The 27,371-nt window shown below is 36.2% G+C and overlaps 2 protein-coding genes across 5 annotated transcripts in view; one reads left to right on the top strand and one right to left on the bottom strand.

Annotated features, from left to right (window-relative positions):
- The window catches only part of exoc4 (exocyst complex component 4), a 146,440-nt gene extending 135,646 nt beyond the window's left edge, over nucleotides 1-10,794 (bottom strand). The window contains exons 1-3 of the mRNA XM_067391025.1: nucleotides 10,712-10,794; nucleotides 6,885-7,074; nucleotides 4,028-4,222 (exon numbers count right to left, since the gene is read on the bottom strand). Coding sequence (XP_067247126.1) covers nucleotides 4,028-4,222; nucleotides 6,885-7,074; nucleotides 10,712-10,791 — 465 coding nt within the window. The 5' untranslated portion in view covers nucleotides 10,792-10,794. The remainder of the gene's footprint in view (nucleotides 1-4,027; nucleotides 4,223-6,884; nucleotides 7,075-10,711) is intronic.
- A 3,350-nt stretch (nucleotides 10,795-14,144) lies between these two features.
- chchd3a (coiled-coil-helix-coiled-coil-helix domain containing 3a) overlaps nucleotides 14,145-27,371 on the top strand; it is an 81,804-nt gene continuing 68,577 nt past the window's right edge. For 2 of the 4 annotated variants that reach the window (XM_067391872.1, XM_067391871.1), the window contains exons 1-4: nucleotides 14,145-14,377; nucleotides 16,851-17,139; nucleotides 17,308-17,493; nucleotides 26,454-26,547. In XM_067391872.1, the coding sequence (XP_067247973.1) occupies nucleotides 14,297-14,377; nucleotides 16,851-17,139; nucleotides 17,308-17,493; nucleotides 26,454-26,547 (650 nt within the window). In that variant the 5' untranslated portion in view covers nucleotides 14,145-14,296. The remainder of the gene's footprint in view (nucleotides 14,378-16,850; nucleotides 17,140-17,307; nucleotides 17,494-26,453; nucleotides 26,548-27,371) is intronic. The other 2 variants (XM_067391874.1, XM_067391873.1) reach the window with 1 other exon arrangement.

The raw sequence follows: 27,371 nt of genomic DNA, 5'->3' as shown, positions 1-27,371 counted from the left end.
CCATATCAGCAGCTACTTGCCATGCTGCCGCATTTACAAACTGAATCTGAAGCAGTTGTGTGGTTGATAAGTTCAATTTCCTCATTTCATTCACCTGACCTGGCTCACATGTCTCAGAGCCTTGATCTTCTATGCAACCTTTCCCTTATTCCTTCCATCCTTTTAATCTCTCTCTCTCTCTCTCTCTCTCTCTCTCTCTCTCTTGCTCTTTTTTACTGCATTAACTTGTATTTCTAGTCTTTCCTTCTCTTTCCCTTTACCTCTCCTCTCCTTCAGCACTAAAAGATCCTGCAGTGGCTACTGCTTGTTTATATTTAGTGAATAAATCAAAATGGCTCTGAATGAATGTGCTTTATTAGAGGGAAGCTAATGGCCTGTTGATAGTGCTCTGGAGGGCCATCACTGCACACTTGGTGCATTGCTTCTGACAGACAGGGGAGGGGTCATGCAAGTCAAGGAGTTGTTCATGCAAATGAGGGTTGCATGAGCCACAGTGTATACCAGCAGGATCAGCTGATCAGGTTCATTCTGAGTATGTGTAAGTGTGCCTGTTTACATTTCCAAACTAGGTTTAGCTGAGAAGACACTTCAATTTGCAATTGAGATACTTATTTTTATACTTGGGAGAGGAGAGAGAGAAGAAGGGGAAGAGGCTAAGAGAGAGTATAGGAAAGGACAGTAAAGGAGGATGGAGAGAAAGAAGAATAGTTAAAGGCAGGAAGAGGACAAGGAAAGGAAAAAGGAAGAGTATGAAAGGAAGAGAGAGAGAAAGTAGAAGTCACAAAAGCAAGAGAAAGAGGAAAGGAGTGAGGACAGAGGAAAAGGAAGAAAGAAAGGAAAGGAAAGGAAAGGAAAGGAAAGGAAAGGAAAGGAAAGGAAAGGAAAGGAAAGGAAAGGAAAGGAAAGGAAAGGAAAGGAAAGGAAAGGAAAGGAAAGGAAAGGAATATGGAGAGTGAGTGGAATGGTTAAAGGCCGGGAAGAAAATTAAGAGGAAGAGGAAAAAATTAAGAAAAGAGTAAAGGAAACGAAAATGAAGAGGGAAAGAAAAAGTAAAGAGGACAGGAAATGTCATGAAAGGAATGGGATGGAAAAATAATAATAAGAAAGGAATGGATGAGGAACAGTAAACAGGGAAAAGGAAAAAAAGGAATAGTTAAGGACGGGAAGAGTATAAAGAAGAAAAGAGAAGAACAGGAAAGGAAAATAACACAAATTGTTATGGACAGGAAAAGAACAGGAATAGGAAATGGAAAAGAGAGTAAAGGTAAGGAAAATTGAGAAGAAAAGGGACAGGACAGGACAGGAAAGGACAGGAAAGGAAAGGAAAGGAAAGGAAAGGAAAGGAAAGGAAAGGAAAGGAAAGGAAAGGAAAGGAAAGGAAAGGAAAGGAAAGGAAAGAAAAGAAAAGAAAAGAAAAGAAAAGAAAAGAAAAGAAAAGAAAAGAAAAGAAAAGAAAAGAAAGGAAAGGAAAGGAAAGGAAAGGAAAGGAAAGGAAAGGAAAGGAAAGGAAAGGAAAGGAAAGGAAAGGAAAGGAAAGGAAAGGAAAGGAAACAGAAAAGTGGAAGTTAAAGACAAGAAGAGTAAGGTAAGGTAAAAGAGTTAAAAGAAACAAGTAGAGGAGGAAAAGGAAAATAATACAAAAAGGAAAGGGAAGAGGAAATAAACAGAATTAAGTAAATAGTTGAAAGAGAGGAAAGGGCCAGCTCAACAGATGTGAGGTAATGAATGACAGCTCATCTGAAAAGCACACACTAGAGAAGTTAACCAGACTGACAGGTACGACAGTTACAGGTGTGTGTGTGTGTGTGTGTGTGTGTGTGTGTGTGTGTGTGTGTGTGTGTGTGTGTGTGTGTGTGTGTGTGTGTGTGTGTGTGTGTGTGTGTGTGTGTGTGTGTGTGTGTGTGTGTGTGTGTGTGTGTGTGTGTGTGTGTGTGTGTGTGTGTGTGTGTGTGTTCATGTAGCTAACAGACACAGAAAAGTGAAAAGTGAGGGACAGCATTTTCAGATGAGAGTTGCAAATTGAAACACCGTGTACACCGTAATCTCTGTTGGCAGTCCCAATACTCCTTGTCAGATTTAACACAGTCACACACACAGGAAGAGAAGAACCTCTCAGAGGATGTGAAGAACACCAGAGGGATCTGAGAAAGCAGGAGGATGGAAGCTTGTCATCTCTGACCACAGCTACTCACTGATTTCCCCTGTTGAGTGGGAGATGCAAGTGTACCCAAAGAAACAGTGTGATAAAACACTGATAAAAATGTGCTAAAAAAGCACACTGAAAAAGAACACAAAGTGAAACCTAGAAGCTAAAAAAAAAACACCTAGAAATACAGCTCCTTGATGATGATGTTTTTGGCCCATGAGCTTTGATTAATTCAGTGGGAAAGCATCATCTGACCAGAGCAGCGTAGCTGAATAGGTCACATTTTAATCAGCACTTTTCAACGCACATACTCCTGACACCAGTGATGGAGTACTCGAGTCCTGGACTCGGACTCGAGTCTCCATTCTCTCTCTCTCAGCATATCGTATTGATTTTTACGTTTTAAGTATTTTTAAATTTAATTTTAAACTCGAGACTCGACCCGGACTCGAACACCGAGGACTCGAGACTCGACTCGGACTCGAACTCTGGTAATGGTGACTCGACTTGGACTCGACTCGGACTCTTTTTTGGTGACTCGGACTTGGACTCGGACTCGAACATTGGGACTCGAGACTCGACTCGGACTCGACAGTTGGTGACTCGACTACAACACTGCCTGACACACTATGCGGTTTTGATGCCATTTCCCCTCTCACTTATAAATAACTTCATGTCACTCCCAACTATGCTGGTCTGAAAAATAAAGTAAATACAGTACACTACTGTTCAAAAGTTTGGGTCCGATACATTTTATATTTTTGAAGTATGCTCTCTAAGGCTGCATTTATTTGATCTTCAGTGTCACATGATCCTTTAGAAATGATTCTAATATACTGATTTTCTGATAAAGAAATATTTCTTATTATCAATGTTGAAAACAGTTGCTCTGCTTAATATCTATGATACATTTTTAGGATTGTTTGATGAACAGAAAGTTTAAACCTTTATTTGAAATAGAAATTTGTAACATTCTAAATGTCTTTACTGTCAATTTAATGTGTCCTTGCTGAATAGGAATATTAATTATTTAATGTACCTTAATGTCAAACATTTTAACGGTTGTGTAAATATGGAGAGGAACTGGAAATGACAGGACAGGAAAGGACAGGAACAACTACATTAATGTTTTCATAATTTAAAGGACCTTTTCATCTAATGGAGTTTCTTTAAGTTTCTTTATAATTTCTCTGAAATATCGTTTGCAATATCTTATATACAAAAATATATATTTTTCAAAAACAGTATATGCTATTTTGTAAATGTTTCTTTACACAAATTAACAATAAATTCACAAAAAAATATCTAAATATATAATTTATTTACTTTTTTTATTTTTTTATTGAACTAAATAGCGAGGTAATGTTCCTTCGCTCATTAGTTAAAAAAATACAAGTACTTATTGTAATTACTGTATACCAGAGCCATAACCACCATAGATATTGAGGGGGACAAGTCCCACCCAATAATTAAAAATGGTCAAATTGCCCCCCTATTGACATATTAGACATACCATTCTTATACCATATTTAATTCCTTTTAATTAAAAAAAAAAAAAAGTTCAAGACTTGGTTATGGCCTGTATTCAAAGTATATATAATTATTGTAATTAAAGTAATTATTACTGTACTTAAAGTAATTATTGTATACACAAGAACCCCTTCCCAAGCATCCCAAGATGCACATGATGAAATTAGTTGAAATAATATTATTGGACTGGTAAAGATGTCAAGGTAAAGATCTATAATTATTTTAGTAGTTTTTATATATCAGAGATCAAGCTAGAGAAAAGAAAAAAAATCAGCTAGTATGTACTTACCATGGAATGAATGAAATTTTTCACAGCAACATATTCACAAGCAACCACAAACATACACTCACCAGCATATCTGTGGCGTGCAGGTAGTGCTTGCTAGCCATAGACGCCTCCAATTTCTGAGGAACCTGTTTGATGTTCTCGATCTCGTCTAGCAGGCTCAGAACGTGCTTGTGCTCGACACCCTCGATCCACAGCTTCCTCAGTTCATCTCGTTTACAGTGGAGGAGCATCTTACAGGATAACAGGTTCTCCTTGACCTGAGCGGAGAGAAGTCCACACACACACCATATCAGGAGAATAGTAAAAGACACTTGATAAAACAAGCATCAGTTTCGCAGTTTTCCTTTCACAGTTCTTTTTTCTTTGCATAATTATTTTCAAGTGTGTCAGCAGCGGGGGAGAAGATGATAAACAAACATTTTGCAGTAGATTAAAATGCAAGCTTAGTGGCTAATTTACAAGGATATTATTTCAGACATCGAAGACAATTACTAGTGATTTCTAATGTTTCTTTTATGATGGTTCACCATGTTTTGAGCCCGTTTCGGGTGGCGTGGGAAGCAGTAATTAGTTCATTTTTAATGTTCTTAAAAGAGCTTACAAAACATGCAGCAATTGTGAACAAATCCCAAAGCTGGATAAACAAACAGCAAAATTAATGAACATTGTTAGGTTTTATTGGCTGCGTTGGGTTTATGCCTTCCGTTTTCCCACTTACACTCTCACACAAGCACACTGAGACACACAGGGAAAGGTTTTGTGAGTCCTTGACTCAAACACATCTTTCAAGAGTACAATAAATAAACTCGGTCACCTGTGTCTTTAAATAATAATGAGTAAAGGTGGTGATTGGGGGTCCCTTGGCACCTCTCATCAAATACTTCAGCAGCATGAAGACAGAACTGCTATTCTCTATGTGCTCTGAGGCAATTTTGAGTGTGTGTGTGTGTGTGTAGGAAGCCTGACACCAGAAGCCTGAGGGACGACCCATCAGGCCGCATCGCTGAGAGCGACGTTTAAGCAAAAAAAACACAAAAAATAGCGGTTGATTTGCTTTTAATTTCCCTTTTTGCGTCAAACTGCTACAGCATGTTGTTTTCCCTCTAATTATGTCTTATAAAACATTCCCTGGGTATTACAGCCAGTATTATATAAGACTGCATGCAGTTTGTGTGTGTTTACGTATTGGTAGGTTATTATAGAACTATGTGGGCTATAAAGCAGCAGTTGTATTTTAGTTGTATCTTCACCAGCTGCTGACCAGAAAAAAAAAAATCTTTGCAGTTAGGAAGTTATTTCAATCAGTCATAAACAAACTGACAACATGAAGATGTATTACTGTGTGACTGGCAGCTACGTGCCTATGTTATTAAAATATAGTACTGAGTCATTGTGCATCTGCCTTAAATTAGGGATTTTAACCAGGGTCCCTGAAGGTACTCTCCAGGGGGTCTGGGAAGAAGACAGACTATCATTCAAAAGCTTGGGGTTGGTAAATATTTCTTTTTTGTTTTGAAAGAAGTTAATACTTTTATTCAGCAAGGGCAAATTAGAGAGATAGTTCACCCAAAAATGAAAATAACCTCACGATTTACTCACCCTTAAGCCATCCAAGGTGTAGACTTTCTTCTTTCAGACAAATACAATTAGAGATATATTTAAAAATATTCTGGCTCTTCCAAGCTATATAATGGCAGTGAATGGGGGGCCTGATTTTGAAGCCAAAAAAATGCATCCGCCCATCGTAAAAGTACTCCATACGACTCCAGGGGGTTAATAAAGGCCTTCTGAAGTGAAGCGGTGGGTTTTTGTAAGAAAAATGTCCATATTTAAAACTTTATAATCTAAAATAACTCGCTTCCGGCAGACAATCGTACGCATTCTGTGCAAGTCGACTTGCACCACAAGAGTAACCCGTGACGCAAAGTAAACAAATATGGTTGTGCAACAAACCCAAGCTCCTCTTCGCTTAAATCCGCTGACATTTCTCTTTAAAATTTCTTGGTATAGACTTCTAATTTGTGACCGGTGTTTTGATTTGCTCTATCCTCTGCGCTTCAGCGTTCGTCATTACATCATGTGTCGGGTCACTTTTCCGCCGCAAATTGATGTGTACAGCCATCTGCTGGTAGCTAATTATTACAGTTAATAATGTTTTAAATATGGATGTTTTTTTACAGAAACCCATCGCTTCGCTTCAGAAGGCCTTTATAAATGTGCGGAGTACTTTTACGATGGGTGGATGCACTTTTTTTTTTTGCTATCACAGGAATAAAATACATTTTAAAATATATTGAAATAGAAAAGTTATTTTAAATTGTTATTTTATTACTGTTTTACTGTATTTTTGATCAAATAAATGCAGCTTTAGTGAACATAAAGCATTTAAAAAAAAAAAAAAAAACATTTTTAAAAATCTTACCGACCCCAAACTTTTGAACAGTAGTAAAATATATAGCGCCTAAATATTCATGACAATTTCTATATTTGCAATTAACTATGTGTTAAGCATTTTATAATGCTATTTAATACTGTTAATGGAATATATTGTAAAATTTAGTGTCATTATACAGGAGGTCCCTGGTTAAAGGTGATGATACACGGGGCAACATTTTGAGCAATGTTGCCGGGCAATGTCGCCGAGTGATGATGCTTGGGCACTTTCCCATTGAAAATGGGCAACAATTTTCTATCTGGATACATTAGATCAACATTTTTTTCCCATTCTTAATGGAAGAGTGCCCAAGCATCATCATATCGGCGACATTGCCTGGCAACATTGCTCAAAAAGTTGTCCCGTGTATCATCACCTTAAGAGTCTTGGAACGGGGTCCCTGAGTCTGCAAATGTTGAAACTTATGATCTAAAACATACATTCATGCTTATTAGTGAGTTTCCAAATGCAAATGTGTCACACACCTGTTTGATCTTGTTGCGAGAGCTGGTGATTCTCTCAGTGATGCTCTGGTAGGTTCGGATGGCTGTGGTGAGCTCTGTGTAGTGCTGAACGATCAACTCGTCCAGATCTCGGTCACACTTCTCATAGGCGTCCTCCAGGCGGAACTTCTCCGTCTCTCGATCCTGCACGTCATCACTGCTGGACAGTGTCCTGACCAAAAGATAAATAAAATTATAGTGTGTGTGTGTTTATACATACACAGCGTTCCAAATTATTATGCAAGTGACATATCAGTAAGGTTTCAGTAGAATAAACATTTAGATTTTAGTTTTTCTAAGAAAATGTTTGTTTGTTTATTTATCCATGTCTTTTTAGATAACTGGTATCAATCTCAGACAAAATAATTTGCCAGATCTATGGAAACCCTACTTAGATGTTGTTCCACATTATTAAGAAAGTCCAGTTCTCATGCAATATGGGGAGGAAGAAAGATCTTTTTGAAGATGAAAAGCATGAAATGGTGCAATGTTGTGCAAAAGGCATGAAAACAACTGATATTGTGTTAAACTGAATGGAGATTATCAAATTATCATAAGCTTTGCAAGTGATTTAGAGCACAGCAGAACTCAATCAGATAAAGGCTTATTAATGAAAGTTCCTGTCAAAAAAATGTATTGTATTAAAAGGGCAGCTATAAAAAAAGTCAGTGTTGAGCAGCAAACAGGTATTTGAAGCTCCTGGTGTCTCTGGAGTCTCAAGATGCTCTCCATGCAGGCTGGCAGTTGTGCGTAAAGATGCATTTCAGCCACTCCAAACCAAACCTCACGAAGAGAAACATTTACAGTGGGTGTAGAAATACATGAAGACTCATTTTTTTAAATAGTTTTATTCACTGACTAATGCTGTACTACAATAGATGGTCTAAACAGATGGATTTCTGGATGGTTGGTGAATGGCCACCACGTTCCCGACTGCGATGTCAGCAAGGAGCTGGTGGGTGATGATTTGGGCTGGAATATTGGGAAGTGAGATGGAAGGTCCCTTTAGGGTCTCTGAGGGTATTAAAATGACTTTTGCAAGATATGTGAAGTTCATAACTGGCCATTTTCAACTATGATATAAAAAGGAGGATAGTGCCTTCTGAAATACAATGCATTATGCACTATCCCATGCTGCAAAAAAACAGCACAGCAATAAAACTGTTTGAAAATGTATTTCTACACCCACTGTAAATGTTTCTCTTTGTGAGGTTTGGTTAGTGATGGCTGAAATGCATCTTTACGCACAACTGCCAGCCTGCACGGAGAGCTTCTTGAGACTCCAGAGACACCAGCAGCTTCAAATACCTGTTTGCTGCTCAACACTGGATTTTTTTATAGCTGCCCTTTTAATACAATTAATTTTTTTCTGTGCTCTAAATCACTCAGAAATCTTATGATAATTTGATAATCTCCATTCAGTTTCACACAATATTAGTTGTTTTCATGCCTTTTGCACAACATTGCACCATATCATGCTTTTCATCTCCAGAAAGATCTTTTTTCCTCTCCATAAGGCATGAGAACTGTGACTTGCTTAATAATGTGGAACAACCTCTAAGTAGGGTTTCCATAGACCTAAGTAGACCTGGCAAATTATTTTGTCTGAGATTCATACCAGTAATCTAAAAAGACATGCATAAATAAACAAACATACATTTTCTTAGAAAAACTAAAATCTGAATGTTTATTCTACTGAAATCTTACTGATATGTTACTTGCATAATAATTTGAAATGCGGTGTATAACAATTTATCTATAATTTAATTTAATTAGAATTTATTTCTACTAAATGAACAAGGACAATATATATTTTTTAAATTTTATATATACATTTCATATCCAAGACAACCTATTTATACCTACAAAAATCATGGAAATAAGGGTATACATGTTTGAATGGCCATGATACTCCTCTAGAATCTTTTGAGCTGGCTTTCTTGCCATTTCTGACACCAGAAAACTGTGACTGCAATACACTTAAATATTCTACAGAGCACAGCATGAATGCCAGAGACAAGGCTGCACCCAATATAAGCTCATCTCGTCATCATTATGATACAAACTTTCAGATAGATGTAGTTGGATTTTTGCCCATCGCAGACACAATTTCACCACAATCCATCATCAGACGCCCACCCACTCAGAGAGACCCGCTGGGGCCGGTGCCAATCCACCAAGTGTCCCAGACCGCAGACTGCCAGACATTACAGCTAAGCTCTCAAAGTCTGTCCTGAACTCATTTCCACTGTGGTGTGGCTTTAAATCAGAGTAAATGAAAGAAAGGCAGCACAATCTCCCAAAAGAGCTCATTACATTCATTCCAGTCTCAGAGAGAAAGAACGTCTGAGAGCTGGTATTCAGTAGGGAAAGGTCCCTTCAGGCTTGCAGAGAAGCACAGATCAGGTAGATATAGCTCTGGCACATAGACTCACTCTTTTGTGACCCCAATGGATTGCCCTGAAGACATCCTAATGGAAATGACTGATGGATAAAATGGAGATAAAAGAGCCGTGAAGCAGAGTGATGGATCTCTGACACCTTATCAGCTCAACTGGGCTCAATGGAAAAAAATAGGTTTAATCTATGTAAGCAAGTAAAAAGTTCATTACAACTCAACCAGGCATTACCACCAGTCTGGTAAACATACTGTAACTATCACTATCTTTTATGCATTAACTTTAGCACATTATATTGGGTTCTGGCTGCCATCTATCATCAGCTGAGAAGAGCTGCACCATAAGATCTGTCACGAGGCAATGGAAGTCTATATGTACAAGAACTTCCCGTCTTCATGATAGCTGATAGCTTCTTCCCTGCCTTCTCAATTGCCTCAAATAAAAAAAAAAACTGTGCAGACTAAACCAAATATTAATGTATAGTATATATAGTGTTTTTTCACTGCAATTTATATGATTTCCTGTCACATTTTATATTAGGAGTCTTTAACTTGTACATACTTACATCAAAAAATAACTTATGTATCACATTCATGTTGTAATCTGCAAAATACTTTTGTTGCAATTAAGGTGGGATACGGGTAAGGCTAGAGACAGGTTTGGTGGTACGGGTAGGGTTAAGGGTGGGTTAAGAGGTAAAGGAAGGGTCAACAGTGTAATTATAGATGTAATTACAGAAATTAATAACAGATTCAAGTATTTTTTTTAAATATAAGTGCAATGTAAAAATATGTATGTACACAATAAGTGCATTGTATCAAATCATTGTATTTAAATCTGAGTACATAGTAGCTTAGTTAATATAGACAGTATAGTATATGATATAGACAGTAGTTAGTTAATTATATAGACGCTTAATTTAAAGTGGGACCAATTTTCTATTGTAGCATTTTCGTGTTTTTGCTCTTGTATGTTGTGGTGTATTGTTTATGTGTTGACAACCAAGACAAATACGCAGACTGCGTCTATGATGTTCAAACAGTGCTGTATAAGTAAACAGTTCCCTATATTTTTGAAACACGGTCTCTATTCTGAATCTCTGCCAGTCCTGTCAAAACAATGAGTCCATTTAAACACGTTTGTACGTTTGCCTGCAAATTCTGTCATTCAGAAAACCAAACGGCAATCTATAACCTTGAGCTGATGAGACGTAAAGCCTCTTAAGAACTTCTTGTTATTTAATCCATAATTGAAATAACTCAATATGGTAAAATAACAGGATGTATCGTTAGCAAACATGCTAAGCGGGTATCCATTCATGTCCTTTGCGTCGCAAAATCAGGGTGCAAAGATTTAACGCAGGCAAAATCAAGCTGGCCGGCACAGACATTGTAAAAATATCGTGCTCACCTTATTACAGATATAAGTAAACCGGAGGGGTCTTTGCTTTTGGAGACAGCGCTCCTGTATCTGCCTGTGTCGGCTGCCATCTTTCCCTAACTACACCCAAACAACTCGTGACGGACGTCAGCCAATGGGAAGCCTCGCTCAGTCGCACAGGGATCGTAGGGAAATGAAGTCTTTGTGCTGCCATGAACAGTATGCCGTGAGGGATGGTGGTAAAAGAGAGGAGGTCCGATTCATTTCCGCGACTCGATTCTTTCGAACAGTTCGTTTCAAAGAACCATATGTATATGTAATACCAACTAGTAAACTATAAACTTGCAAAGTTCGTATTTCACCTAGGCCTAATTGCAAAATTTTTCATCACTTTGAAGAAACAATGGAACTATTTATTGCAAAGCATTTTGGATTGGCTGTAATTTTATTAAAAGGTATATATCCCAAACTTCTGTATTAGCCAAAAAAAAAGAGTGTTTTTGGTGCCTCTTTGAAAATAGACCCTTTTCTTAATAAGTTAGCTAGTTATTACTATTCCATGCAAAATTGTACACTCATAAATGTAAATCTAAAAAAACAAATACATTTTGTTGTTGTTGTTTTCATTTTCAAAAAAGATTTTGGTAAATGGGAATTCTTCAAAGAATTTCAATTACTTGTAAGACTCTTATTATCTAACATTTATAACAAGATAATACAATATGCTTTAGTTCATTTCAGAATTTTATGCATTCTAACCTTCTTAGAATATTCCATTTATTATCCTTTAGTTTGTAAACGTTGGGGTCTTTGTTGAAATAAAAAATTAATCACATTTTTGTTTTTCATTTGTCAGTTTATGCAGTCATTATATATAATAAATATAATTCACATATTAGACAATACTAACATGCATTTAAATAATAATTTATAATAACAAATAAAATATATACTAAAAGTAACTTAATGTACATTAAATTTTAAACAAATCATTGTGCAGACTGCTTTTGATAACCAAAACACTCAAAAGAATGTGATAGATTCTTTTACAAAACATTCAAAACAACAATCAAAACAAACAGCTAGGGGAGCAGTATGGAGCGAAAGGTGAAGGTTGTTAATTGCTTTCTGTTAGGATATATGGCTCTGGACCTGCTCCCCTCTATCTCCTGACGATCTTTGCTGTAACAAACCAGGGAGGAAAGGGCATTGATTGTGTGGGAAAGGGTCGATCTGGCAGTCTCCTCTTTGACTGATGTGTCCGTGGACAGCAGAGATAACATAGTGGCCAATTTTGTGCCCCTTCAAAAAAGGAAACAATCACGGAGACTCTGAGGTTATTTTTTCTTTTAACTCCTCTGAGCCTTTAGTCAGATCCAGAAGTTCTTATCAGCTTCCTCTGAGGCCCATCATTTCTGAACAATCTACTGTCCTTTGCTGATGACACAGGACTTAAGTTATTTCTCATCACCTAGTGCAGGATAAAAGGTTGTCACGATGACACCTGAGGGCATGTAGACAAAGACAGCCACCCACTAAAGGACAGAAGACCCACATCTCTGAACACCCACACACAGCTCATTTGACATGACGAGCTCAGGAACTTCTTTTCTACGATTGTATTAAAGCACTTTTGGGAAAGAAAGCATGAATGGTTAAAAAGAATGTAATGTGCTTTTAATGACCACATTATTAAGTTTTACACAAATGTAGATTCCTCCAAATTTCCTCCAGGTTTTGTGGCATTTAAAATTTTATTTCAAACCTCAAAGCAGCTGAAAAATGAAATTCCTTAAAACTCTCTAAATTACTTACAACATATTTATTTTATAAAGTGCTATATATATATATATATATATATATATATATATATATATATATATATATATATATATATATATATATATATATATATATATATATATATATATATATATATATATATATATATATATATATATATATATATATATATATATATATATAAGCAAATTCTTTAGAATTATTTTATATATATATATATATATATATATATATATATATATATATATATATATATATATATATATATATATATATATATATATATATATATATATATATATATATATATATATATATATATGTATATATATATATATATATATATATATATATATATATATATATATATATATATAGATTACAGTCCAAAAGTTTGGAACCACTAAGATTTTTAATGTTTTTAAAAGAAGTTTTGTCTGCTCACCAAGGGTACATTTATTTAATTAAAAATACAGTAAAAAACAGTAATATTGTGAAATATTATTACAATTTAAAATAACTGTGTACTATTTAAATATATTTGACAAAGTAATTTATTCCTGTGATGCAAAGCTGAATTTTCAGCATCGTTACTCCAGTCTTCAGTGTCACATGATCCAGAAATCATTCTAATATGCTGATTTGCTGCTCAATAAACATTTATGATTATTTTCAATGTTGAAAACAGTTGTGTACTTTTTTTTCAGGATTCCTTGATGAATAGAAAGTTCAAAAGAACAGCATTTACCTGAAATACAAAGCTTCTGTAGCATTATACACTACCGTTCAAAAGTTTGGGGTCAGTAAGAATTTTTATTTTTATTTTTTTGAAAAGAAATTAAAGAAATGAATACTTTTATTCAGCAAGGATGCATTAAATCAATCAAAAGTGGCAGTAAAGACATTTATAATGTTACAAAAGATTAGATTTCAGATTAACACTGTTCTTTTGAACTTTCTATTCATCAAATAATCCTGAAAAAAATATTGTACACAAATATTTTGTACAATTGTACACATTAAATGTTTCTTGAGCAGCAGATCAGCATATTAGAATGATTTCTGAAGGATCACGTGACACTGGAGACTGGAGTAATGATGCTGAAAATACAGATTTGCCATCACAGGAATAAATTGCTTTGTGAAATATATTCAAATAGAAAACAGTTATTTTAAATTGTAATAATATTTCACAATATTACTGTTTTTACTGTATTTTTAATTAAATAAATGTAGCCTTGGTGAGCAGACGAAACTTCTTTTAAAAACATTAAAAATCTTAGTGGTTCCAAACTTTTGGACTGTACTGTATATATATATATATATATATATATATATATATATATATATATATATATATATATATATATATATATATATATATATATTAGAAGACATTCTTGAGGCTACAGCTTTTTTAAAGGCTAAAAAAGCACAGACCTGTTGTAAGTCATTGTAACATGGCAGCAAATTCTTTAGAATTATTTTTCTCTAAAATAGATATGAAATGCTTATTGTTCGTTTTAAATAAATAAATAAATATTCTTTGAAATGCAAGACATTTTTCTTCCATTTGTGTTGTCCAATAGAGACACTAAGCACTTGCGCTCAACGAATGAGAGTCGTCTTTCTTCGCCTGTGCCAGGTGGGAGGGGCTAAAAGCGGAAGCGCTGTGTGTTTCTGAACTGGAACGTGCGGCCCTGGTGCTCGCGCGTAACGAACAGAGAGCTGTCAACTCTTTACAGTTTATAACTACTGATACGATTTACATGAATTAGCTGGTTAAAGTCCAGGGGGCTTGTTTGACCAGAAATGGGAGCCAACAGCAGCACGCGCCGCGTGTCTTTTGAATCGGATGAAAATGAGAACATAACGATAGTGAAGGGCATAAGGGTGAGTGACACATGTCTGTTCTCCTCCACCTGTCAAATGCACATCACGCATACTGACGCATGGCTCTAATTCACCTCTGCTGTGATTTGAATGCATGCGCAGGATCGTGATGAAGGCTAACAGTCTTAACTTACCTAACTGGATAAACATTCTGTCCCTGTCTGCCTGGACACTTACTTCAGCTGACCTGGAAAACCGAGTTAAGCTGGAATACAGGTTATGCAATTGATAAGCAAGCCTACGAAGAATAACTTTAGCAGACACCTGTTACAGTTCAAGCATCACAATGTCAACCATGACAGCACTGTGTTCCCGTCCCCCTTAACTCATACTATTCAGGTTATACAGTGTCACCCTTCACACAGCTGTGTATGTCAGTTGATACTAGTAACGTTACTATATGATTTTTTTTATTTTTTTTTAACGTTTGTTTTCATATGTGCAGCTTATTCACATTTTTTTTAGAGACTGTTTAGTTTTGTGCAGGCGTTTTTCAGTGTTTACATAAATGAGAAATAATATCAGTGGTCTTCAGCCTATATGAAGAGATGAAGCAGGGACCCCTAGTTATTGTATAAATATAAGTGTTGCATATCAAGCCTAATAATACATATATTTCAACAGACACACACACACACACACACACACACATATATATATATATATATATATATATATATATATATATATATATATATGTTATGTGTGTGTGTGTCTGTTAAAATGTATGTGTTATTAGGCTTGATATGTGTGTTCAAAAGTTGATCACTAAGGCTGCATTCATTTGATCCAAAATACAGTAAAAACAGTAATATTGTGAAATATTTTTACAATTTAAAATAACTGTTTTCAATTTGAATATATTTTAAAATGTAATTTATTCCTGTGATGGCAAAGCTGAATTTTTAGCATCTTTACTCCAGTGTTCAGTGTCACATGATCCTTCAGAAATCATTCTAATATGCTGATTTGCTGCTCAATAAACATTTCTTATTATTATCAATGTTGTGTCTTATGGGCTTGTAAGGACATCAGTTGTGTACAGTTTTTTTGTTGTTGTTGTTGTTTGTTGGTGTTGTTAGAAAGTTCAAAAGAATAGCATTTATCTGAAATAGAAAGCTTTTGCAATATTATAAATGTCTTCACTGTCACTTTTGATCAATTTAATGCATCCTTGCTGAATAGTATTAATTTCTTTCCAAAAAAAAAAGAACAATAATGCTAGAGTATAATGCTAGATAAGCTTTTCATTTCAGATATTTTTTTATTTTTACAATTATTGTTTTTATTATTATTTTTTATTATTATTGTTTAATTGTTATTAAAATTTTTAATAAATAATTAGTAGGCCCTGACTAAGGATAATCAAACATTCCTGTCACTTCCAAACACAGAGCAATAAAAACACAATGGCCTGGTTTCACAGAGAGGGCTCAGTCTAAGCCAGGATTACGCCTTAGTTCAATTAGGGTATTTATGTAGCTTTTGTAAACGTACACTAGGAAAAAAAACAAAAAAACATTATATGTCAGTGCAAGTTGCTTTCAGTTGAAACGGCTCAAACATGCATCTTAATCTAGGACTAGCTTAAAGGTGCCTCAGAATCAAAAATTGAATTTACCTTGGCATAGTTGAATAACAAGAGTTCAGTACATGGAAGTGACATACAGTGAGTCTCAAACACCATTGTTTCCTCCTTCTTATGTAAATCTCATTTGTTTAAAAGCCCTCCGAAAAACAGGCGAATCTCAACATAACACCGACTGTTACGTAACAGTCAGGATCATTAATATGTACGCCCCCAATATTTGCATATGCCAGCTCATGTTCAAGGCATTACACAAGGGCAGGCGGTGTTAATGTCTGGATCTGTGCACAGCTGAATCATCAGACTAGGCAGGGTGTGAGATTTAAAGGGGCCGCAGCCTGAATCGGTGCATAGTTAATGATGCCCCAAAATAGGCAGTTAAAAAAATTATATAAAAGAAAAATCTATGGGGTATTTTGAGCTGAAACTTCACAGGTACATTCAGGGGACACCTTAGACTTATATTACCTTTTGAAAGAACGTTCTAGGGCACCTTTAAGCCTTGTCTGTGAAACCGGGGGGTAAATTGTGTGAAAAGTAAAATAAGTTTAGGAAGTTATAGAACTAGAATCACTGAAACTGAAAATAAAATGAATTAAAGCGAAGTAGAAAAAAACAAATATTTTTAATATAACTTATATATACTTCACACTGAAATCCAGCAACTTAAAGGGCTTCATTATTTTATTATTATTTAATATATATATTAGGTTATATATTAAGTTAAACTTGACATGCCATCTTAAAAATGCTGTCAAAACACAAGTGCTTAAGTACTTTTTCTTTGATTATTTATTTTTTTTATTTTACATTCTGTTTGAAACTACAGAATGAGCAAGAATATTTTTATGATTACAACACTGACATTTGTTTTCTGTTCTTCAGCTCTCAGAGAAGGTCATCGACCGCATGAAGGAACCCTCAGGCCCACCGAGGCTCCAGGCACCCAGCAGAAGCCCTCCTACTTCTCCCCCTGTGGTCGATCCTCTGCCAGCACTGGTGCCAATATCTCCTCCGTCTGACCCTGTTACTTACCTTCCACCTCCTCCTCCCTTGCCAGAGCGAGTAAAACTCCCTGAGCAAGTGGCCACCCCTGCACCTCCTCCACCTCCTCCTCCTCCTCCCGTAGAGACAGCACCAGCTGCATCAGTGGGTGTTGTATCAACCCCTGCAGGTGAGTCCATTGCTCCACCTGCTGCTGAAGCTGAGCTTTTTACAGCATCTCCACCTGTGGAAATTATTGCCCCACCACTCTCTTCCAAACCCAGACCCCCTCCTCCCCTTGCTAATTCTGTTGCCGCTCCTCCTGCTTTTGAGCATTTCACACCTCCTCCCCCTGTAGAAACCATTCCTACCTGTCCTGTCACTAAAACTGCTGCTGAACCTGTCTCTGCTCCACCTGTGGAAATAAACGCCCCCTCCCCTCCAGCTGAACTTGACACTCCTGTCGCTTTCGCTGCTGAAACTATCCCGCACCCTCCTCCAACCGTAGAAGAACCTGTGGCTTCTCCACCACCACCTCCCGCCGGTGAGTTGGATTGTTCTGTAATGTAATGCTGACACACATACATGTGTTCATGTTGTTTGCTTGTGAATTACACCTTCAGGTATTTCACACATACTGCACAGTGCACTCCAGTGCCTGTCATTCATGAGCTTTAATGACACTTCTCGGGTAAATTGCATCTTGTAAGCACTTTGAATGTGTTGGTACACCATTGTGAAGGGGTAATATTATGGATCAAGTCATTCTGGTAATTCTATGGAATTCAAACTTCTCTTAAACACATTCAGAGTACGTGGGTGGAGTAGAGCCACAGCAATTTTCCTTGAGTAAAGTGTTCTGGACAATAATAACATGCATATAGTACCATACTATATGCATAATATTCATAATATTCATTATTGTTGTACAGAATCATGAAAAAAGTTAATACATTTTATTGTGGCAGGGACAGTATGAATATTATTATTAAAGGGATAGTTCATTCAAAAATCTAATTTCTGTCATCATTTACTCATGTCGTTCCAAGCTCATAAGCCTTTGTTCATCTTCGAAACACTAATGAATATTTTTATTGAAATCGGAGAGATATTTGTCCTTCTAATAAATGTTAATTCCATCAAAACTTCAAAAAAGGATTCAAAATGTTCATGAAGGCATTGTAAATGTTATTTGTTGGCATCATGTATCTTCAGAAAACTTGGATTACACCACTTAATTTATAAGGATTATTTTTCTGATGTCTTTATGTACTTTTTGAAGCATTCAATTTTTTGGTTGAGTGACACACTGTAAACCCTAGTGCTCAAAATAATTATTTGGTTTGAGTAGGGTAAACTAATTGGTTCAATCAAATTAACTTTTATGAGTATTTAGTACTTTCTTTTTCTTTTGAGTTCACAAAACTGACACATTTTGAGTTATCTGAATTGTTTCATTGTTTTGAGTTTTATGAACTTGTTTCTTTTAATTTAGACAAACGTAAATGAACTGAAACTGCACTGGGATTTATATTTCCCAGCATGCTTTGCATTTTCACAAAAGCTTCACATTTGTTTGTGTACACGTGTGCAAGATTAATGTTAAGTGTGAGATTTATTAGTGTTTACTGTTTTGCTATGCTAATTTTGAAGAGTTCTTTTGGGGGGGGGGGGGGGTTACGTTGATATGGTTGATATGGTATGATATACTCATTAAGCAATTGTGTACTCATTCAGCAATAATGCTATCAAAGCATTATTGCACATCAAAGCAACTTGGCATTTACTAAATTATATAGTTTCCACTACTAAAATATTTAAGTTGAGATTACATGATAATATTATGTTAAATGTATGAAATAGCTTTCTCAAATATATAAGAGCAATTAAAATGTTTGAGTACAAAATAAAAATCTGCCAGTTCTTCTTACTTAAATTTTAAATTTCTTAACTTAAAAATGTTGATCTAACTGATAAAGTTTTTAATTGTTGAAGTTTTGCCAACTTGTTCAGGTATACAGTGCAGAAATCTCTCAGGTTTCAGTAAAAATGGCTTTGTTTGTGTGTGTGTCGAAGATGAACGAAGGTCTTACGGGTTTGGAAGGACATCAGGGTGTGACGTTGTTGGCTAAACTATCTGATTTTTTAACATACTTTTTTTTTTTGTTGCAAAAATGAAGCACATCAATCAGAAATGCACACCTGCTGACTCATGTATGATTGAGGTTTATTTGAAATACTACCGTATGGATTTTTAAAAATTAGATTACCAGTATATTATTTTTTTTTCTAAAAGTTGAGTCCTCTTGATGTTAGTGAGTGGACCTGGATCCTTCCATATTATGATTCATAGCGTGTGCCTGGGTGCTAATGAAACGATTAATTCTAACTTGTAATAGAGTTAATGAATCAATGCTGTAATTAGGAACTCCACTTAAGCCAGTTCAGCCTCCAAGGTAACTCGAACAGCATGTCCTCCCAAAAGTGTGTCGATCTGATCGCATTTGCAGCCGCTTTGCTTCTCATTAGCAAGACTTTGTTCATAGATCTTTCAATCAGAAGTTAAGATGCAGTTTTGAGTGATTATAACTGAGACGCCTATTAGGAACCCACAATTCTTTGACATTTTCTTCAGTTACGGAATCTGAGTCACTTGTTTTGGGGCTACTGCAGCAAAAATTATATTTAAACACATTGTGCATTATAACATCAACCCACAATGTATCCTTTTGTCAAACAGTATATCTTTGCACCATCTATGGACTTTGGTCATTGAGTTTTCCTCCATGTCTTGCATAGTCTTTTTTTTTTTTTTTTTTTCTGAGCTGTGATCTTTCTTGCTCCCACCTCCACATAATTAAGCTCATCTAATATGTATTGAAACAGTGGCTGTCAGCTCAAATACGTGACAAAATTTCTGTGTGTGCCCCCTCGGCCTTTAATAGTGGTGTAACCTGCCGAGATGTGCAGAGTCTGTGGGCTGGAGCTGACACTATATGAACTGGCTCTACTTACAGAGAGGAAAAAAGAGACGCCCGCCTGCATCGCACATAATGAGACAGCTCCCTATTAATGAGACACAGATCTGGTTAATGAGCTCTACCATGGAGGCTCACACACACTTGTTTTTTTCTCTATCCATCTATCTATAACTCCCTACATCTCAATCTGTCTCATGGTTTCTCTCTCCCACGTGTTCGTATTTCTTGCTTGCTCGTGCATCCTTGGTATAATGATGACAGAAACACTTTTGTTATCAAATATAATGTATTCTGGGATTATTTATGTAATACAGTGACAGTGTATGTCGTGTTTTTTAGGAACAGTGAATACCATAACTCAGTATTTCTCATCACACCCCCTTTGAAACGAGGAAAACTTGCTAAAACATATTATCCTTTATTATTACATTGCTCAAAAAAAAAATAAAGGAACACTTTGAAATAGATCTCACATCAGATCTCAATGGGGAAAAAATATCATGCTGGATATCTATACTGATATGGACTTGGTAATGTGTTAGGAATTAAAGGATGCCACATCGTTTTTATGAAAATGTAAATTATTAACCTACAGAAGACCGAAAATCAAAATGAAAAAATTATGCAGCAGGCTAGTCAATTTTGCTGAAATTTCATTGCAGTGACTCAAAATGGTACTCAGTAGTTTGTATGGCCCCCACGTGCTTGTATGCATGCCTGACAATGTCGGGGCATGCTCCTAATGAGACGGATGGTGTTCTGGGGTATTTCCTCCCAGATCTGGACCAGGGCATCACTGAATTCCCGGACAGTCTGAGGTGCAACCTGGCGGCGTCGGATGGACCGAAACATAATGTCCCAGAGGTGTTCTATTGGATTTGGTTCTATTGGACCAGGGCATCACTGAGCTCCTGGACAGTCTGAGGTGCAACCTGACGCCGTCGGATGGACCTTAACATAATGTCCCAGAGCTGTTCTTTTGGATTTAGGTCAGGTGAGCATGGGGGCCATTCAGTGGTATCAATTACTTCATCCTCCAGGAACTGCCTGCATACTCTCGCCACATGAGGCCAGGCATTGTTGTGCAACAGGAGGAACCCAGGACCCACTGCACTAGCGTAGGGTCTGACAATGGGTCCAAGGATTTCATCCCGATACCTAATGGAAGTCAGAGTGCCATGTCTAGCCTGTAGAGGTCTGTGCGTCCCTCCATGGATATGCCTCCCCAGACCATCATTTACCCACCACCAAACCGTTAATGCTGAACGATGTTACAGGCAGCATAATGTTCTTCACGACTTCTCCAAAACCTTTCACATCTGTCACATGTGTTCAGGGTGAACCTGCTCTCATATGAAAAGCACAGGGTGCCAGTGTCAGAACTGCCAATTCTGGTGTTCAATGGCAAATGCCAATCGAGCTCCACGGTTCCGGGCAGTGAGCACAGGGCCCACTAGAGGACGTCGAGCCCTCAGGCCACCCTCTTGAAGTCTGTTTCTGATTGTTTGGTCAGAGACATTCACACCAGTGACCTGCTGGAGGTCACTTTGTAGTGCTCATCCTGTTCCTCCTTGCACAAAGGAGCTGATACTGGTCCTGCTGATGGGTTAAAGACCTTCTACGGCCCTATCTAGCTCTCCTAGAGTAACTGCCTGTCTCCTGGAATCTCCTCCATGCTCTTGAGACTGTGCTGGGAGACACAGCAAACCTTCTGGCAATGGCACGTAGTGATGTGCCATCCTGGAGGAGTTGGACTGCTTGTGCAACCTCTGTAGGGTCCAGGTATCGCCTCACGCTACCAGTAATGACCCTGACCTTAGCCAAATACTTAAGTTCTGACACATCACTGTCCTTCCAGCTAGCTTTCTCAACTGTCTTGATAATATCGGGTATGTAAAATCTTTAAAGTGACTCCCATGAGCGCAGAATTGTGACGAATGTTGCTCTATAGCAGTGTTTCTCAACCCTGTCCTGGAGGACCCCCCAATACTGCACATTTTGAAAGTCTCCTCTGTCTGACACACTCATTTCAGGTAGTGGAGTTTCTTCTAATTGGCCAAAACCTGCAGTGTTGGGGGTCCTCCAGGACCAGGGTTGAGAAACACTGCTCTAGAGTGACACAAAATTCACATGAATTACGATGTAACTGAGATCGCATTGCAAAACATCTGACCTGTATCGGATTTAGAAGCACATATGTTGTCACGTTTTGAGTCCCATTTTGATTTGGGTCACGTTTACCTGCAGTCTGAACGTTGCGTCAGTATCTACATTTATTAAAAAACATTAAACCTCAATTAAACTTAATGCTGTGACATTTCACAATGACTCGCTCCTTAAATTTTGTCTCTGTCACAGCTTTTCTTGCCTTAAGAGGCTCAGCTCATCTTCTGAGGTCAAAGGCTGTGACCTTAATGAGGGACATTGATTATGTGCGCCCACGAGTGGAGGTATTAAGAGATTCTGTGGATGATCGAGTCCATCACTAAATCACGGCAGAGTCTCTGCGCGTGGTGATTAGACAGTGGTCAAGGTTGATCCTCCTACACGTTCTCAGCATACCATGAATATTCATACGCAGGGCCCACACACCGTTTTCCATTACGCTCTAATTAGCTGCACACAAATCCTTCTTTGTCTCAGCCATACATAAACATACTTTTCTTTCTGTTACATATTAAGTAGCTCCTTGAGGATCGCCACCAAGTTCAGAGAGTAAAAAAGAGGGAAGCATGTGACACATCATAACGAAATGATCTTTTAGCACCATTTGCATGTTGTTTCATGAAAACTTCCATGAAATCCGAAAAGATGGAAGTTTAGGATGAGAATAAGAAAGATCACCTTGTTTGATATTCCCGGGTGTCTCTTTATGTGTGTAGAAAGATCATTTAAGTTGGATCGTGAGAAATGTGTAATGGTTTAGATTAGCCCCGCCTCTCCCTCCTCTTCTCAGGTCTGGAGATTAATGAAACATCTTATGAGACACGCAATTTGTCTCTGTCTGTTATCTCTCTCCTGACTGCCCAGAAGCTACTTTTTAAAATTTCTGCAGAGAGTGATGGAGGGAGTGAAATAGACGGAAATATCTAAAGATGATGAGTTTTTCATCTTTAAGCATTACTGTTCTCACTCAGGAGTGACACGGGCACCCAGACGGTTAATGCCGTTTTGGAGTTTTCGGTGACCTCCTGCGAAAAGCCCCGTAAGACTCTCAGATGGTGGTTTAACATAGAAGCTGGTTATCCTTTGAATCCACAGAATTCCTTTCTTTATCCTTTTTAAATATTAAAGCCCAGTTTAAATTAATGAATTATGGGAACCTAGAGCCTGAATAAATGTGACATTGAAGAAAAGTCTTAAGCCTGATGGAAAAGAAAGAAAAAGAACGAGTGTGAGGACTACATTTTTCTTTCTGAGAGGCTGATAACAGGGGGCCTCATTCACTAACTGTGTGTAGGCACATATTTGTGCATGGAATCTGCGTGTGAATGATTCATGCTGCTTTCCTGATTAAGTCAATCAGTTTACACTTAAATTTAGTTTAAATTTAGGATAAAATTTAGAACCAACTGAAACCACACATATACCAAAATTACACTATTCCAGTTGCCTTATATAATACATATTTATAATTATATTTTTATTAAATAAATTTATTAAGAAATAAATTCAATTATAAATACAATTAATATATATATATATATATATATATATATATATATATATATATATATATATATATATATATTTATATTATGAAATACTTGTGTAATATATTAATATATATAAATGTAATAATATGTATGCACGCATATATTATGTAAACACTTTTATATTAGATGCGATTAGTCACGGTAAATCTATTTTACAGCACTAAATAATATATAAATAAGTTTTGTTTATTTAAAATGTGACCCTACAATAAGTCTTTACTGGAATTGTTACATGAAAAACACAAAAAAAATGTTTGTTTTTATATTATATATATATATATTATATATATATATATATATATTATATATATATATATATATATATATATATATATATATATATATATATATATATATATATATATATATATATATATATATATATATAATATATATATATATATATATATATATATATATATATATAAAAACAAACATTTTTTTTGTTTTTTTCATGTAAAAAGTACAGATGTTTATATATATATATATATATATATATATATATATATATATATATATATATATATATATATATATATATATATATATATATATATATATATATATATATATTGACCTCTGCTCATTGACATTACAAATTCTCTGTCTTTATCAGCATCCTGGTCATTTTTTGCATACGTGCTTTAAACTGTAGAGGAAACATTTGCAAATGAAGATGAAGCTTTTGTGTATGCTCCAATGATCCTTTGTGTTGTGGAAGAACTGCGGGTCAAAGAGTTGGAGTGGAAGGGAAACCATTATATAAAAATACGATCGCCTATTTTACAGGTGGAGATCAGATGTGTTACCTGTGAAGGATCTCTGTTATCAAACCATATATTTAATTTGATGGTATATGGTGGGTTTGAGGTTTAGACAGCACCTGTCTGCCTGTATCCATTACACTAGCCTGCTGTTTGATAAATGCTGTGCCAGCGTCCGCAATTAATTTTGGTTCCCTCTTCGGCATTGTCACGGCAACAGGAAGATTTCTCATTAGTCTTGAAGAAGGTTGGTGTAAGTGAGAACTTTTAAGTGTTTCTCTCCCAACAGGTTTCCTCTCTTGGCTTTACAGTCTCAAATTGTTTCTAAAATGAACATTGTTACGCAACTGAACCATATGGCGCCCATACTGACTGCTCCTTCCAGTGGCTGCTTATAAAACATCACTTTAAACTACTGTAACATAGATGTTTTTTAATGTAAAAGGTCTGCAAAGTTTTAAAGCTCAAAGTGCATGACAAATAAAGTAATTGTCTCCTAAAAGAAAGAAATGATTCTAAATATGCCTGTGTATTTCAGTTGTTGCTGAGGCCTAGAAGAGTTTAGTTTGTGTTGTCATCATGTCGCGAAGACTATTTTCAGCAAATCCACTTTGCATACACTTACTTTTAACTTACTTTTCGTATCATTGTGTACTGTGTCACAAGTGCTAAGGAAGCCTCCAGTGCTGAAATTCAGATATGGTAATAGGCGTTTCATTTCCGACATGCACTGTAAGTGGTAGACCAATCACAAAAGACTGGGCCGTCTGACCAATCAGAATAGCGTAGGCTCGCGGAAAGGAGGGGTTTAGATGGGCCGAATCTTTGAATCGAACTGTGTTCAGACTCTTTGAGAAATCAGGTAATATGAATTGTATATTGTGAGAAAATTTAAGTGCATTGGATGTGTGTAAACCTATTATAGGAGACATCCAAAACAAAAATAGAAACCTTTAAAATAGCATAATAGGGGCACTTTAAGTATAAATAAATACATATAAGAGTAGTTGACAATGTTTTTAAAAAATCTGTAAATGCTCCAATGTGGGGGACCTGAGATGGAAACACAAGTCTGAAGAAACACAATGTCACAAAAGTTGCTTTTTATTTACTCCAAATTAGAGACTAGAAGAAAAAAATAACTTTGAAAAAAGAAAAAATGCTGAAAAGTTTTTTTTTGTTTTTTTTTTAAGGACAATGATCCATCATTTGCCTACTTAGTGAATAATAATTTATTTCAAAAGTAAAATGTAAAAAAGTTTAAAAAAAAATTGTAAGTAAAACCTCATATTCTTCCTTTTAGACTTGACAATGAAAGACTCAACTTGGATTTGTAACAAAAGATTTGACTTGGACATGTCTGTGAGGAATTATTGCTTTAGTACTTTTTTTGTTTTATATATTTATTTTTAGACTAAATGTTGGTTGTTTACTCAAACTATAAGCCTGTATCTCCATCTGTAACACTTGGACTTCCTGTCATGCACTAGCTCCAGGCCTCTGCAGTGCTGCGGTACTGCTGATTTTTTTCCACTGGAGGCTATGAGTTTGTCCGTTTTATATCTCCGCTGTGCTTTCACGGACAATTAGCCATCCAGATAAAGAACAGGGCACACACTGACATGTTTGACTGCGGCGGTGTTGATATCATCACTAAGATGTGAGAAGTGTAGTTTTGAATTGTGTGTTTGAAAGTGTTTTTTTTTTTTTATAGTCATTGTCAGTGCATAGGCGTATAGGCGACTCATGTCCTCTGTATTTTGGTTTCTTTCGCTTTGCCTCATAAGACAGAGATATCCTGAGGGCTCAAAACAATATCCTACCTCACTATATTGCTTACAAACGTCTTTACAGACTTCTTTACAAACAAGTACAAACTGCCTCAAAGAAACTTCAAGTGTACAATAAAAAACATTCAACTTAGTTACCCACAGGGCATTTCCTATGACCTTCTATGACAAGCAACAACAAAATCAAGTGCTCTGGAATAAGTGTATAAGCAGTAGTTCAGCGCCTAATGTGTATGTATTGTCTTCTGTTTAGTGGATGAGTCTGAACTGAGAAAGAAGATTTCTGAAGAGCTGCAGAAAGGCCTGGAGGAAGAGAGGAAAAAGGCACAAGAGGAACTCAACCAGCGGTGACTATCAATGCATACATTTACACTACCAACAGTCACTAAAGAGCTCAGATCAGCTCTACTTGTCTGAAATTGCTGTCTTTAGAAAGCATTGAACAGTATTGAGTATAGAGTTTTGCAAATGTGTGCTATGGAGTACTTGCACTGAACTTCCGTTTTGAAATAGCACAACTCATTTATTTCCGGTTATGTATAGTTTCACCTAGTTGAATAAACGGCACTTATAATGTGTGTCCACAAGAAGATTTAAAATCTTGACATTTTCAGAGAAGTTTTAATCCAACTCAAGCCGATCCGAGAAAGCAGCGACTGGGTGTCAGTGCTTTAAACTAGTGACCGCGATACTGAAGTGTGTGAAACTTGATGAATAAGATCAGTACGAACCTTTATTTATTTGTATTAAATGTTTTAAAACACTGGAGTAAGAGCACCAATGCACACAAGCAATCCTTTTATCAGTCAAATTCATTTAAAAATGTAAACTCGACAGGTATGAAATTTGATCAGTAAGAGAGAAACCTTGTTAATGAGAAGACGAGCACTATTCCGAATGCACAAAATATATTTAAATACATTTATAGGAACAATTCGGCAGTTTCAAGATAATTCACGTTAACACAGAGAACATGATTATTTTTTAATCAATTGACAGCCATAAAATAATCTCATGAGTAACTGGCTGTATATAGGTGTGTTGAACGCTGTTACCGGAAACTCCTGAGTAGTAATAAGTAGAATAGTACTTTAAAGAATAGTACATTGTCCATTCATGAACATAAACGAATAGACCTCTCTAAATGAAACTAAAAATGAGCCTAGTCTTA

Source organism: Chanodichthys erythropterus, chromosome 8 (genome assembly GCF_024489055.1).
Source record: "Chanodichthys erythropterus isolate Z2021 chromosome 8, ASM2448905v1, whole genome shotgun sequence".
In the NCBI taxonomy this organism is placed as follows: domain Eukaryota; kingdom Metazoa; phylum Chordata; class Actinopteri; order Cypriniformes; family Xenocyprididae; genus Chanodichthys; species Chanodichthys erythropterus.
This window is presented reverse-complemented; position numbering and strand designations above follow the sequence as displayed.